At 45.8% G+C, this 16,043-nt stretch overlaps 1 protein-coding gene across 4 annotated transcripts in view; it reads right to left on the bottom strand.

Moving 5' to 3' along the window:
• The window catches only part of ATL3 (atlastin GTPase 3), a 259,411-nt gene that overhangs the window by 110,088 nt on the left and 133,280 nt on the right, over positions 1–16,043 (bottom strand). For all 4 annotated transcript variants that reach the window (XM_069208040.1, XM_069208037.1, XM_069208038.1 and 1 more), the window contains one exon: positions 6,612–6,716. In XM_069208040.1, coding sequence (XP_069064141.1) covers positions 6,612–6,716 — 105 coding nt within the window. The remainder of the gene's footprint in view (positions 1–6,611; positions 6,717–16,043) is intronic.

Raw genomic sequence — 16,043 nt, 5'->3', positions numbered from 1 at the left:
CTCTTTGCTTTAACATAGCAGGTTTGAATACATTTCACTATCCATCTGGCAATGCCTTGTTTGGATATTGGATTTCCTGCATGAGGTTTTTGGAAGGCTACAAACAATTGTTTTGTCTTGCGAAATTGTTTTGTTCTATCAATGTAATACATTAGTGCTCTTTTGATGTCTAATGTATGTAAGGCTCTTTCGGCTACTGAGTCTGGTTGTGGAAAAAAGACTGGGAGTTTCACTGTTTGGTTTAGGTGGAACGGTGATATAACATTTAGTAAAAATTTGGGATTTGTGCGTAGAACCACTTTATGTATGTGTATTTGTATAAAGGGTTCTTGTATAGTAAATGCTTGTATTTCACTTACTCTTCTAAGAGATGTGATAGCTATTAGGAAGGCTATTTTCCAGGTTAAGTATTGCATTTCACAAGAGGGCACAGGTTCAAATGGTGGACCCGTGAGTCGTGTTAATACAATATTGAGGTTCCATGAGGGAATTGGTGGTGTTCTTGGGGGTATGATTCTCTTTAGACCCTCCATAAATGCTTTGATGACTGGGATTCTAAAGAGTGATGTTGAATGTGTAATATGCAGATAGGCAGATATTGCTGTGAGATGTATTTTAATGGACGAAAAAGCTAGATTTGATTTTTTAAGTGTAATAAATAGCTTACAATGTTTTTTGCGGACACATGTAGTGGTTGAATTTGATTATTATGGCAGTAATAAACAAATCTTTTCCATTGATTTGCGTAACAATGTTTTGTAGTAGGTTTTCTTGCTTGTTTAATGACCTCCATACATTCTTGTGTAAGGCCTAAATGTCCAAATTCTAAGATTTGAGGAGCCAGATTGCTAGATTGAGCGATGCTGAATTTGGGTGTCTGATCTGTTGTTTGTGTTGAGTTAACAGATCTGGTCTGTTTGGTAGTTTGATATGAGGTACTACTGACAGATCTAGTAGTGTTGTATACCATGGCTGGCGAGCCCAAGTTGGTGCTGTTAGTATTAGTTTGAGTTTGTTTTGACTCAATTTGTTTACTAGATACGGAAGGAGTGGGAGAGGGGGGAAAGCGTAAGCAAGTATCCCTGACCAACTCATCCATAACGCATTGCCCTTAGAGTGAGGGTGTGGATACCTGGACGTAAAGTTTTGGCATTTTGCGTTTTCTTTTGTTGCGAATAGGTCTATTCGTGGTGTTCCCCAGTTTTGAAAGTAAGTTTGTAGTATCTGGGGATTAATTTCCCATTCGTGGGTTTGTTGGTGATCTCGACTGAGATTGTTGGCTAACTGGTTTTGAATTCCTGGGATGTACTGTGCTATTAGGCGAATGTGAATCGCCCAATGCCAAATCTTTTGTGCTAAGAGACACAGCTGTGATGAGTGTGCCCCTCCCTGTTTGTTTAGGTAATACATTGTTGTCATGTTGTCTGTTTTGACAAGAATGTGTTTGTGGGCTATTAATGGTTGAAATGCTTTCAATGCTAGAAATACTGCTAGCAGTTCCAGATGATTTATATGAAGTTGGCTTTGTTGAGAGTCCCATTGTCCCTGTATACTGTGCTGGTTGAGGTGTGCTCCCCACCCTACCATGGAAGCATCTGTTGTGATCACGTATTGAGGCACAGGGTCTTGGAATGGCCGCCCTTGGTTTAAATTTATAGGATTCCACCATCGAAGCGAGGAGTGTGTTTGGCGGACTATCAACACTAGATCTTGAAGTTGACCCTGTGCTTGTGTCCATTGTGTTGCTAGGCACTGTTGTAAGGGCCGCATGTGTAGTCTTGCGTTTGGGACAATGGCTATGCATGAAGACATCATGCCTAGAAGTTTCATCACAAACCTCACTTGATAGTGTTGGTTTGGGTGCATGTTTAGTATTACGTTTTGTAATGCGTGTACCCTTTATGGACTTGGAGTAGCAATCCCTTTTTGTGTGTTGATGGTTGCTCCTAAGTATTGTTGTATTTGACACGGTTGTAGATGTGATTTTTGGTAGTTTATAGAGAACCCTAGCTTGTGAAGGCTTTCTATGACGTATTTTGTGTGTAGAAGACACTGTTGCTGAGTGCTGGCTTTTATTAACCAATCGTCTAAGTAAGGTAATACGTGCATGTGCTGCCTCCTGATATGAGCAGCTACTACCGCAAGGCATTTTGTGAATACTCTTGGTGCTGTTGTTATCCCGAACGGTAACACTTTGAATTGGTAATGCAAGCCTTGGATTACAAACCTTAAGTATTTCCTGTGGGAAGGATGTATGGGTATGTGGAAGTAAGCATCCTTGAGATCTAATGTTGACATGTAGTCCTGTTGTTTGAGCAAGGGAATCACGTTTTGAAGTGTCACCATGTGAAAGTGATTTGATTTGATGTAAAGATTTAGTGTTCTGAGGTCTAATATGGGTCTCAGTGTTTTGTCCTTTTTTGGAATTAGGAAATACAGGGAGTAAACACCTGTTCCTTTTTGATGGTTGGGTACTAGTTCTATTGCTTCTGTTTGTAACAACGCTTGGACTTCTAGTTGTAACAGATCTAAGTGCTGTTTGGACATGTTGTGTGCTCTTGGAGGAACATTTGGTGGCATTTGTAGGAATTCTATGCAATAACCATGTTGGATAATGGCTAGGACCCATGAGTCCGTAGTTATGTGTTTCCAATTTTGGTAATAATCTGTGAGTCTCCCCCCCCCACTGGTGTTGTGTGTTGGGGGTTTGTGACGTTGGAGTCACTGTTTAGTTTGTGGGGTTTTTGAGCTTTGGAATTTCCCTCTTGTTTTAGGGAACTGTCCACTCCTATATTGTCCCCGAAAGCCTCCTCTTTGGTATTGGCCCTGGTATGTGGGTCTGGCCTGTGAGGTCGAAGGCTCTGTGTTTTGGGCCCGAAACCCCCCCTCTAAAGTGTGGCTTCCTAAAAGTGCCTCTCCTCTGTGGGGAGTAGAGCGCGCTCATGGCTTTGGCCGTGTCAGTGTCTTTCTTTAGTTTGTCTATTGCTGTATCCACCTCCGGCCCAAACAATTGTTGTCCGTTGAAAGGCATATTCAGCACAGCCTGCTGGATCTCTGGCTTAAATCCGGAGGTACGTAGCCACGCGTGTCTCCAAATGGTGACCGCCGTGTTTACTGTTCTGGCCACCGTGTCTGCCGAGTCCATAGCCGACCTTATTTGATTGTTGGAGGTGGTTTGGCCCTCCTCTACAACCTGTTGGGCACGCTTCTGGAACTCTTTGGGAAGGTGTTCAATGAAATGTTGCATTTCGTCCCAATGTGCCCTGTCGTATCTTGCCAATAGAGCCTGCGAATTGGCAATTCGCCACTGATTGGCTGCCTGTGCTGCCACCCTTTTGCCTGCAGCATCGAATTTCCGACTTTTTGTTGGGTGGTGGTGCGTCTCCAGAAGTTTGTGAGTTTGCCCTTTTCCGGGCTGCTCCCACTAAATCAGGAGTCAGGTGTTGCGTAATGTACACAGGGTCCGTAGGGGGAGGTTTATATTTCTTTTCCACCCTAGGTGTGATGGCTCTGCTCTTGACTGGGTCTTGAAACACCTGTTTGGGGTGTTTTAACATGCCTGGTAACATTGGCAAACTTTGGTATTGGTTGTGTGTTGATGACAGGGTATTGAACAAGAAGTCATCTTCTATAGGTTCTGAATGCAATGCTACGTTATGAAAAGTAGCTGCCCTGGAAACCACCTGCATGTAAGCAGTACTGTCTTCTGGTGGTGATCGCCTTGCAGGGTAGCAATCCGGACTATTATCAGAGACTGGTGCATCGTACAGATCCCATGCATCTGGGTCATCTTGGCTCATCCCTGTGTGCGTTGGTGACTGCACCATTGGAGGTGTTGCTATTGGGGACAGATGTGGTGAGGGCGGTGGCGATGGCTGTGGAGAAAACTGTGCTGGTGTTTTTTCTTTAGCCACTTTTGCTTTTGGCTGCATATCCGCCTCATGGAATGCGAGCTTCCGCTTCATCTTAATTGGGGGAAGAGTACTTATTTTCCCCGTGTCTTTCTGTATATGGAGCCTCCTCTGGGTATGGTCTGGCTCTCCCATCCCCAGTTCTTGTTCAAACCTGTGGCCTTGTAATTGTGAGGAAAGGCCCTGTTCGTCCGTATAAGAGCTTTGTTTCGGCTCCAAGGCTGGGTGTTTCGGCACCGAAACCTTTTCAGCAGTCTTTTTCGGCTCCGAAGAAACCTTTTTGGATTTCAGGGTGCAGATTTCTCGGTGCCGGATCTGGTCGGAGACGGTATCTCGGTGCGAGTATATTCGGAGCCGGTATCTCGACCGGAGTCGGATGTCTTCGGCTGCTGTGAGGCCTTTTTCGGTGCCGATGCTTGGTCACCGTGCTTTCGGGTAAAGCCATGGCCTGTCGGCGGTAGCGTCCCCTGGGCCTTCATGATTTTCGAGTGAGTTTTTGCCGGGGCTGGTTTACTCACGGTTTGTTGCCTCGTCGGCTGCTCACTCTCGGGCTCGTCCGAGTCCGAATCTGGAATGGAGAATGTCTCCTCTTCTTCGACGTCGGTGTGCCCGGCCGGTGTCGACGCCATTTGAAGTTCTCAAGCTCTCCGGTCCCGCAGCGTCTTCTTCGACCGAAATGCCCAACAGGCCTCGCACGTATCCTCTTTGTGTTCGGGGGACAAACACAAATTACAGACCAAATGTTGGTCTGTATAAGGATACTTAGCGTGGCATTTGGGGCAGAAGCGGAATGGGGTCCGTTCCATGAGCCTTGAAGACGCACGCGGTCGGGTCGACCAGGCCACGCCGAGGAGTGGAAGCCCCGAAGGGCTGCCGGAGCTCTTCTTTTCTTCGGTGTCGATGTGCTATCACTAACCCGATACTGAGCGCAAACAATACCATCGAATTTTCCGATTGTTAACTAACTTTTCGGAACCGAAACACCGAGCGAAGAGGAACACGTCCGAACCCGATGGCGGAAAAAAAAAAACAATCTAAGATGGAGTCGACGCCCATGCGCAATGGAGCCAAAAGGGAGGAGTCCCTCGGTCTCGTGACTCGAAAAGACTTCTTCGAAGAAAAACAACTTGTAACACTCCGAGCCCAACACTAGATGGCAGGATAATGCACAGCATGTGTATCTGGAGCTACACATGCCATCAAACATATATATATATATATATATATATATATATATATATATATATATATATATATATATATATATAGATATAGATATAGATATATATGAAAAAGAACAGCAAGTATGGGACCTTAAGATATTTTAAAAACATGTTATCCAATAGGCCATGCCGGTGAGTATTATTCCCTACAAGAAGAAACTTCAACATAATAAAATAACGGATGTTTACTTGTTTGTGTTACCTCCTGTAATGATATGTGAGTTTTGACCACTGACTCCATGTTGTACTTAGCCTAGCAGCACACCATCACATTAGTGACCACCAGCTTCATTTTGCCTATTTACTTTATTTTAGCATTAGACAATGCCCTGTTAAAAGCTGCAAGTAGTTTTCCACATTGTACAATGTGCGCAAGTTTTTATTTTTCGTGTTCTTTCCCACCAAGGGCTTAGGCTGATAAGAAGGTACTCAGACGGCAGGGAACGGACTTGTTTTAAATTGGCACCTTGGGATTGCGGCCAAGTCCCGACGTGTAATTTTCAAAGCTGGCCTAAAGCAATCAGCTTTTTTTGACTAAATAAACTTCTGCAGGGAGAGGGAGGTTCTAGACTTTTCGTCTCTTGTTTGTTCAAACTATAAAAGGTCGAGAATGATGGACCGGGGACAGAGAGTGTTTGCAGATCTCAGGCATATCCAGGACGCTGGAGGGAGATGAAGCAGTGATTCCCTTGCCTCATGGTGATGCATATTTTTTAAATCATTGTTTGCTTTGCATTATTATATAGATACATATATTTGCTGTGTATATTGCAGTGGAGAATCACGTGTACATGTTTTCATTTCATTGCTGTGACCATTTTTAAAAGTGTGCTTTCAGCATGCTAATCATCTTTTAGGAACCTTGCGTAGTTAAATAATAAATGTCTTCTTTGGACTAAGAAGCCCATTCCAGAGATTTTTGTCACTGCATGAGTGTTTCAGCTCGGTCAATAGTGAAGCTAAACACCTCCTTTGTTTCAACAATAACTAGTTATTGAAAACTTTAACATAGATATTTTTGAGAATAAGTAATATAGCCAATTACATTATCTTTGCAACCTATTGTGGTTTATTGACATTGTAGTGATAAGGATCTCATTTTCACTACATAATAAAGAAAACTGTTTGTTCCATTGAGATATGTGGAACAAAACTGTGTGCGTGTCCATGTGTTCACACAGGAAAGCTTTTGATAAATATCTACTCACTAGAATACATAGAATTTTACTTATTTTGCACTTTCTATCATTACAAAAGCAATAAATGAAAAGGGTTTTCCATTCCTGATAGAACCCAGAACTTTTTGTTCAACTTTTTCACCTCAATAGGAGTGCCCCGAAATATTGTTAGAGATGGAATTTTTAAATGCATGTTGAGGATTATCTTTGTATTGCTAAATTGTGTGGATTCCGAAAAACTCAATTTAAACGTGAGGGAGGGCTATAAAGACTAAACATTAACTATTCCTGTAACTCACCTGGATGGAGCTGGTCATTGTGCTGAGAGCAAAGATGGTAGCACAGTCTTTTACTGTTGATTGGCTGTCAAAAGCTCCCTGGGTGTCCATCAGAATCACTGCAACCTAGAGAAGAAAGCGCACAGTAAACACAATTAAAAGAACTTTAGCTCCCATCTAAACTTTGATAAAAGCTGTGACAAATTTGTCACATATTTAAAGCTTCCAGCTTGGTCACAAGGAACAGCATGAACATTTATACAGGGACCAGTTATTGTGGGATGCAAAGAAGTCCATGCGTGGGCAGCAGAAGGGGAATTGAAAATGTATTTCATAAAGTACAAACTACAGCAAAGGAATGCAAATAGCGAGCAGACACCTCAGCCATCAACTGTCAATCTTAATGTTCTCACAAGTAAACCACAATTTTCCGTTATCAATGTATGCAAACACCCCCCATTCTGCATTCACCTACAAATATCCTACTATACAACGACCAAACTACACACACCTTCCCCCTTAAAGATTAAAACACAAAAACCTAAGGAAACAAATGAGCCAACAGACAAGAAAAAAGGGACATTACTTCAAAACAAAATCATGCGACCGAGAAGTTAAGTAGCTGGTGCGTTTCTCACATTTTAACGACGACTCAACATTGTCCGTAACCACAACATCCGCAGACACAACACTACCCAGCCATTCTTCTCTAAATTCACTATGGTCCCCCAAAGATAGGCTGTTAGCACCAGGAACTACATACGCATCCCTAAATGCAACATCAAGAAAAACAGTCACACACAAAGGTGCAGAATCACAATTGGCCATATTAAGCCGATACTGCTATAGAACGCGGACACTAGACAAGTTCCACCCACGCCTTGCTTCCTTCAACTCTCACAGCATTCTTAAATGTTCAAATGACTCATAGCATCTTATCACTGCGAAACTCCTTTGCTGAACTCAACAGATAATTTGAGTATAACTAGACCCCCAATCCAAAAAGTTCTTGCAGGACATCTCCCCCTCTTCATAATTATATACTCTACCATTTTACTTTTGTATGCATTGACAGAATGCCTTATTAACTGTAATCAAAAATGGAAAAATAATCAAAACTATGGAAAACGCTTTCTGCTTAGTCACCACCCACAAGGTACTAAATGCTTGTAAACCTAATTTCTGCAAGGGAACCATCAGGAAGGCCAAGAGAATGGGCTTGTACCACATACGCCCTGGCAGATATACCATTAAGAGCACAAGAAAGATATTCACTGACTCATCTATTCGAGCGAATGTCCATTCCTGAACAACAGTACTACTTACAAGCACACCCCTTGATCGCTCACATCCCAAAGTGTCCTTCATGTACCACCCAAACAACTTTTTACATAAACCTAGAGGGGGAACAATCTTGTCCTAGCACCCTTAAGGAACACACCACTTTCAATACACAAGTCATCACAGACCTTCCGTACCAACTCCATGCATACACTATGTTTGACAAGCCATTTTTAGGAAAGTGCCCTTTTTTCACATGGTCATCCCCACTTTTTGCCTGGTACCTGATGCAAATTTAACTGAAAGGTACTGGATTCCTGCTAACCAGGTTTCAAGTGCCAGATCACTTTCCCTAAAACTGTGCAACTGCTCCTCAATTGGTAATACCCTTGGCACCCCTGTAAGTCCCTAGTAAATGGCACCCCTGGTACCTACGGCATGGGTCCCAAACAGGGTCCCAAAGGCCTACAGCATGTATTGTGCCACCCTCAAGGAGCCCTCACCTAGCACATGCAGACTGTCATTGCAGGCTGGGTGACTTATGTAGCTAAAAGTTAAAATATGACATGGCACACAGACTGTGTGCCATGGCCACTTACCCTGCGTGCAATATAGGTACAGCAAACCTTACAACCCTAAAGCAAGGTGCATTATATTACATGTGAAGGCGTAGCTGCAAGACAAGATAGTCCCCTGCTTTGTCTTTGTCGATTCCTAGACACAGTGAATGAACAGGGAAGCTATTTTGAGTACATGTGCTGGACACCGGCCAATATGACGTCCCCAGCTACATGATGGCTTTACTGAAAACAAGGTTGTTTGGTATCAAACATCTCTTAGTGATAAACTCTCACTGAAGCCAGAGATGGATTTATTAATACATGCACCCACAGGGCACCTTAGACACCCCCTCTGGAAACCTACCATCTACCCGTGAGCTGGCTGACTAGTTTCAACTAGCCCGCCACCAACAGACCGGTTTCTGACCCCCAAGGGTGAGAACCTTTGATGTTGGGAGGTCAGGAACAAAGCCTGCTCTGACAGAGGTGTTAGTACACCCCTCCCAATAGAATGACCTGCAAATCTGCATTGCAATGCAGGGGGTTTCAAGGAAGCCCACCACCCCTGGTATGCAAATCTGGCTTCCCTCAGGAAGGAAATGTCGACCCCCCTGTCCCAGGGCCCATTTGGCACCTGGCCAGGGGGAAAATTAGCATTCAGGAAGGCGTCAGTCTCCTCTTTGTGCAGGCCCCCTCTCCAGAAACCACATCTGGTGACGTAAACTTGTTGGACCGCCGCACCTGCCCACCCAGGATAGAGTAGAAGGGGACCCCTGGTGTCCCTACGTCTGAGACCCGAGCCCAGTTGTTGCCTGGTCGGACAGGACCCCTAGCCCACCCCTACAGCCTCTTTCTGCAGGCCCCCTCTACCGCGACAGCCACCGGTGGGGGAAACCAGGCGGTCCCTTGCACCTCTGCACCCGGCTATCCTGGACCAAAGAGAAGAGGGCCACTGGTGACCCTGAGCATCACAAGATTTGAGACCCCCTGCTGGTTCAACCAGACTGTACCCAGAGTCTCTGCCTGCAGTACCTTTCTGACCAGAACAATGCCAATTGACTTCAACAGCACACCTGATGCTGAACTACACCTCTGCACCCATCCCCCTCAGTGCCGCCGGAGGTGACCAGATGGTGTGGTCTACAAAACTGCCCCATACCACCTTAGATCTGGAAGATTGGTCCTGTAAGCCACTACTGAGTACCTGTTTGCCATATTTGTTTATCTTCCATAGGATAGCATTGCAGCTTCAGAAAACTGCACTGTGTAGACTTTTCAAAACTGTGATAATTTCTTGCAAAACATACTTACCTGATTTACCTGACCATATTGATTCTGATGCCTGAACATATATAAAGATAACTGATATTGTTATAAGTTGGTATGGATCTCCTTATTGAATCGTGTGTATCATTAACTGTCTCTACAATGACGGTCTAACACTCCCTCTCTGATAAGCCCAGGCTGCTTGACGCACTTACCCTTAAAAGAGCCCCTTGGGATTTCTAGAGCAAGCCCCTGCTCACAAGGGGACACCCCGGACTCTTTGTACAACATACGTCATTTTGGCATACTTCATAAAAAGCCAGCTCCCTACAACACACAGGTGGCCCATGCACATACTCAATCACAGGATGCAGGTTCCATGGTGGGAGAGTTGGAATGTTCTGCTAATGGGATTGAAGCGTAGTCAGTTGCAGATGGCTGTCAACGTGTGGGATAGATTATCTTGTGCTCCTTATGAAACTAAACTCCTGCAATTTTTCACTTTGCCTGTGCAGCAGTCATCATTGGCCCTAGGTTTCCATCACCTGCCCCAGGAGCATCAACGACAAAGGATATATTGTTTAATAGTGCCCCCTACCTTAAGGCATAACAGCATCAAGGAAGGAAGAAGAATCGATAAAGAAACAAACTTCCACACAACGTGTCAAAAATACCGCCAAGCGTCCCTGGGGTTAATTACAGGAAAGTGGTGTAGCAGAAGCACCGGGGGCACTGGGCCTTTGTGTGATTTCATCACAAATTTATGCAGCGTCCAGGCCACTACGTTGGGAACACGCAAGTGCTTCTCCCAACTACTAGAATCAGAAAAGACGCTTGCTTCAACGGTGGCACCTCAGTGTAACTTACCATTGTGAGTCCATGCGTCTGCAGCGTGCTGACGACTGGCATCATTGGGAAAAAGAGGTTTGGAACGCCAGTGATGCCGCAGAGGAAAGTGCCATTGTGAGTGTGTTTATGCATTCCTACAACAGGTGTTTTCAGAACAAGGAGTCCTGGAACACCGTTGTGGCCGCTGATAAAAGGAGGTTTAGAGTGACTTCGGGGCCAAAGTACAAGGAACCAATGTGAATGCGTCTGTCCATTTGACAGTTGATTTTTTCAGAAAAAGGAGCCCAGAAACACTGTTGTGCACCATGGCAGTAACAAAAGGGAAAAAAAGTGTTGTCAGCAGATAACCTTTGAGCGATTCAGCAAAACGCTAAGACTGTTCAACTCCCATGCCTATATCAATAGCAACGTTCAATGTTATGTCTCACCCAGAACCGCTCCTGAACTTTGTTAATAATGCGACGCATGATAGCTGCTAGGAATCTGAGTGAAGCAATCTAATCTAAGATACTTTCACGCTCACCCAGCTTTCTGCACTAAAATTTAAACCTCTTCAAGTCCTTATTCACTTTCTTCCCTTATCCAATTTCAATTTGTTTAAAAGTCTAAGTGAAAACAACCATATTCCCATAAATAACTAATAAGATAGTTTTACATTATTTTAATCCATATCTACCCAGCGTTTCAATAAGAGCAATTTCCACCAGGGAATACTTTGCGCTCCCTTCCAGCACTTCAACATGTACTAGTAAATATATTTAATCCTGTGTCCCAAACAACGGGTTGCTCGCTTGGGACTATACTAAACAGAGTACAGAAGAAGTAGTACAGAGCCTTTAAATAAATAGAGCGAAACCAATGCACTGGTCGCTCAAACCACGAATACAATTACACAGTAAATACTGTTCGAAAAAACGTAATTCTAATGTACATTAGTCATGAAAGTAAAGCAGATGTTAAAGCATGAACAGACAATAAAAACATACTTCAGATCTGAAAGATGAGTCATGCGATGACATGCACACTGATGCAGGTGGCAAAATAGCGACGGAACCTACCAAATAATGTCAATGGTGTGCCTGTTACCAATAGTGAAACAGGCAGCAGAATTAAAGCAACAAGTGAATAACTCAACCAGTGTGCCCATCACCAATACCCTGAAAGGCTTGTAGAGGTAAAACAATGGGTTAATGGTTCAACCCTGAATGCCTGTTATCGAGACAGTATAGTGATAGATAAAAGCAGTCAGGTGCCTGACTCTCCAAAATGGCCACCAATGTCATAAATCTGTTTGGTGAGGTTACACATGTGTTTCTACAGGCAGTAGTACTGCCAGGCAAATGGCTATGACATTGCACCAGGGCCCCAAAAAAACAGGGACCCCCTGCTCTGCAGCTTCCCTGAACTGGGGATAATATTTTGATGTTCAACCAGATATTGTTGAGTGGTATGTATAGAAACACTGCACACTACAGATTCAAAGCTCTTCATGTCAGTTTGGGGGTCTCAAAAACATTGCTAAATTCTGAGCTTCAAAGATGTCTCGAGGCCTCCAAAAACCATCGCCAGGGCAGTGTGGCAAACTACCATGATTAGTCAGCAGGAGGTAAATAGAATAGATTAGGTAGAGCTATGATGTGCTAAGGGGGAGTAGTTCCCTCAGCCATCTAGCAGCTGTCATTCCTAACATTCAAACATCCACTCACAACACAATCCATGAAAACCAGGAGCAGACCCACCCACCATGATCTACATTTCTCAATAGACATCCTAATATGCCATAACCACACTATCGCAGTTATCACTTGCAAAAAAAAAATCAACCTCAAACTTAAAAACACCAGCAGCTATTACAACACAAACGGATACATAATCTTTAAGCTGCCTTTCAGATTTGCATTCAAATGACTACCAAACAGTGATAAAAATGTCCCTCCACAACAATCAGAGACAGCACACATGAAAATGCCTTGCTCGGTACTGAAAACACTGCACTTCAAGGTTGGACCCATCGCATATGCCTATCAGTTCTCAGTAATCAGTGTTTGAAACACCAGCGAATGAAGAAACCATGAGAAATTTTCAGCAGATTTAATCACATACTAAGCAGATGCATCTGCAGATCCCTTATCCCAAGACACAGAGATGATGAATTAAGAATAAATAATAAGTAAATGTTGCAGAGCTATATTAGGTCAAGTCTTAACCAGCGAGGACGGAGGAAACTCATTAAGTAGGAAGTAGGGTAAGAAGAGAGACATAGTACACAAAATGGGGATGAGCAAAGGCGAAACTGTGGTATTGTACGTTTGAAGAGAAGACATGCAAGAGGAGGAAAGGTGGCTGCCACAGTACATTAGAATTGAGTAAGGAACTGAGGAAGAGAATTCAGAATTACGGGGAGGCTTTAAACAAAGGACAGATATCCTATAAAAATTTTTAAAAAAAAAATCACAAACATTTTCCACATCCACAGTTTGTTAGCAACTATTCTGATGTCAATGCCTTTCTAGGCAAGAAGTATTTGTAGCACCAATGAGATGATACTTCTGTGGCATGTGGTGCTGCTAATCTTGCGAAACACAAAAATCCAATGAAGGGGGCACGGCCAAGATGGCGGTGGACTATGACTGACTTTAGGGACTCTCCGCCCCCGGGTCGATACTCGCAGCATCTAGCAGCATCCTGGGCCCCCAACTTCAACCCCAGAATCTGCTGCAATGACTGCCCGGGAGGTGGGGGGTATGAGGGGGTGGAGGTGAGATGGGAGGGGGGAGGGGAAGGTGAGACAGGTGGGGGGGGAGGAGGTGAGATGGGTGGGCTCCGAATGCCTCTGTAATTCATCAATCATCGATACCTGACCTGGCGCGCGACAGCCTAGGGAGGGCAGACACATGGTGGCTGACGAGGTGCTGTGAGCGTCCCACGGGCTGTGCTGCCTCCCTCGGCCGCAACTGAGCTCACCTAGACTTCTGGATAGTGAGCCCGCACCTTGCCGGCTGCCTGCACCTCAGGGCGGGGATATCCCGACTTGCGCCTGGATGCTTTCCCCACCCGGGGGCCTGACAGGTGCCCCGGTGGACTTCGTGAGCCTCCTTCAAGTTGATCGACCTTACATTGCAGTCGTCACCTGGCTCCCGCTCCAGCCTGCCCTTAAGGCTGACAGCTGCTCGGGGAGGTGACGCTGGGCCAGCGTGGCTACAGCGGCCAGGCCTGGGCTGGACCGGGTGGGTGCTGCGGATTTCGCCTCAGCACAACACCTGCAGGGGACACTGACTGAGGTAAGAGCAGCTGGTGGATGCGTTGCTGCATTGCGACCCTACGGGGAGACGGCTACCTCTGGTTGCAGCCGTAGTCTTGTGGCAATCCGGGGGGCCCCTTTTCTAAGCCGCTGTGCCCACCCTAGAAGGTGGCTCTTCAGGGTGCTGTACCTTACCTGAGCCGGCCCTGCTCTGCAGTCTTGCCTCCCTAGACAGCCACAGCCAGCGATACTCCTCTGGTCTCGGGCATTCAGGGATCAGTGAAGCATCTCCTGGACCTGAAGATACTCTTGCTCCCAGCTTTGACCACCTGAGGTCCTCCCACCACTTCTAGGATGTGTGATCCTTGCTGGGAGATGGAACAGGAGGAGTGCTTTCTCTGGGGAACTTCTCCATCTACAAGGCACATGTTGTGCATCACCAATTCAATGCCTTAGACCACTAGCCGCACTAGAGCCACCTGAATCTTTCCTCTGCCACGGATCCTCCAAGTGCCTTGTCGTCCTTTGTGACGTCCTTAGTCTGCTGAGAGTGGCCTGAGGAATCGCGATGGCCCAGGGCTGAGCGGAGCCTAACTGTTTCTCAGAGAAATCCTAGCCGCTGTGGTTCTTGGTGGCTCCACGACCTTGACTACATCGAAACACAAAAAGGAGCCATCACTCTGGGAAATGTTAACTCGGTCCACACTAGCACACCCCAAACACACTGACAACCCCTCACCACCTTCGCTGAAGGCCAACGCAGAGGGGGCTTCTGATGAGGACCGTGCCTCAGTTACTAGGAGTTTTCTTACGTCTCTCTTTGACTCTTTGAAGATGGACCTGCAGGACCTCGGGAAATCTCTCTCCCAGGAAATGTGTGATCTCGGCTCAGACCTCACCTCCATCGGAGAACGGGTCACCAGCCTTGAAAGCAACGAGTTAGCGAGGATGTGGAGCAACTACGCCAAGAAATTCTGTGACTCCAGGAACAACAGGACGAACTACGGATGCAGTCTGAGGATACTGAAAAATGGCCCCACCGCAACATCTGAATTCGGGGAGCCCCTACCGTAGCGGAGGGCAATGACATCGGGGAATGCATTACGGCCCTCTTCTGCTCAATCCTGGGATGGGAGGACGACAGAGATATCCCACTGGACCGAATTCATAGGGCTGGTCGCCCTAGGGGAGCTGGGTCTAGACCCCCAGACATTCTTGTGTGTCCACAACTTTGAGATTAAAGAAGACAATCTTCAGCTGGCAAGGGGTAAACAGCCCATCCGGTTCGGAGACCACACATTGGGTCTCTTTCAAGACATCTCTCTACTTATACTCCAGTGACACAGGGAGTTCAGGTCCATCACAGAACATCTTTGCTCCCGAGGCATGGGCCTTGTATGGCTGTGGGCATCCATTTCGGCTCATATTCTGGTGGGAGGGCCAGCTCCACCAACTTAGATAATCAAGGAGGCCCAATGGGTATTGGACTTGGCTGAGGGCCCCTCGTATTCCGAAAGGCGATCCTTTAGAGAATCCTCTCTGAAGGATTGGCCCACTGGCAGCGGGCGGGCCGACGCCAAAAACACAACAGACCACCCTCAAGGGAACGAGCTCAGGAGAGATGTTTTTGGACAGCATTGCTTTTGGTAACAGCAAATAAGGGCTCTGAGGAGGTGACCACATAGCACCTACGACCTAGTCGCCTCTACGGTGACCAAGGCCTTTTCTGCCCCACTGATGGGGGCCTGAGGCGGCAGTTTATCCTTGGGAGTCCATTGCACACCGGCCAACCTCCCCGGACCATGGCTATCGTTTTTTCAGCTGACTTACCCCCATCATGGGACTGTGTTACGAAATGTTGGTTATTGTTGTTTTTCTGTCCCCCTCATTTACTCCGCTACAAACCAAACTTCATACGCCACCTTGGCCTCATCACAGCACCTCCCCCTATTAGAATTCGGTACGCCCCAGCACCTTTCTCCCCCACCATACACTGTTCACCTACACTCCTAAGCCTCAATGGTTGAGGCCTTAATAACCCCAATAAACGGTTGGCAATACGTTTTCAATTAGATTGTTCCGAAAGCCACATTTGTCTGCTACAAGAAACTTATCTCCTCCCCAAAGACGTATGTCGGATGCAATCCAAAAGGTTCCCTCAATAGCTCTGGTCCTTGGTGCTGTCGAAGAAGAGTGGGATGGCGATCCTGGTGTCTTGAACCTTTCCGCGTGAAGTTCTCACAAATGTTGCCGAGA

Source organism: Pleurodeles waltl, chromosome 9 (assembly GCF_031143425.1).
Source record: "Pleurodeles waltl isolate 20211129_DDA chromosome 9, aPleWal1.hap1.20221129, whole genome shotgun sequence".
Taxonomy (NCBI): domain Eukaryota; kingdom Metazoa; phylum Chordata; class Amphibia; order Caudata; family Salamandridae; genus Pleurodeles; species Pleurodeles waltl.
This window is presented reverse-complemented; position numbering and strand designations above follow the sequence as displayed.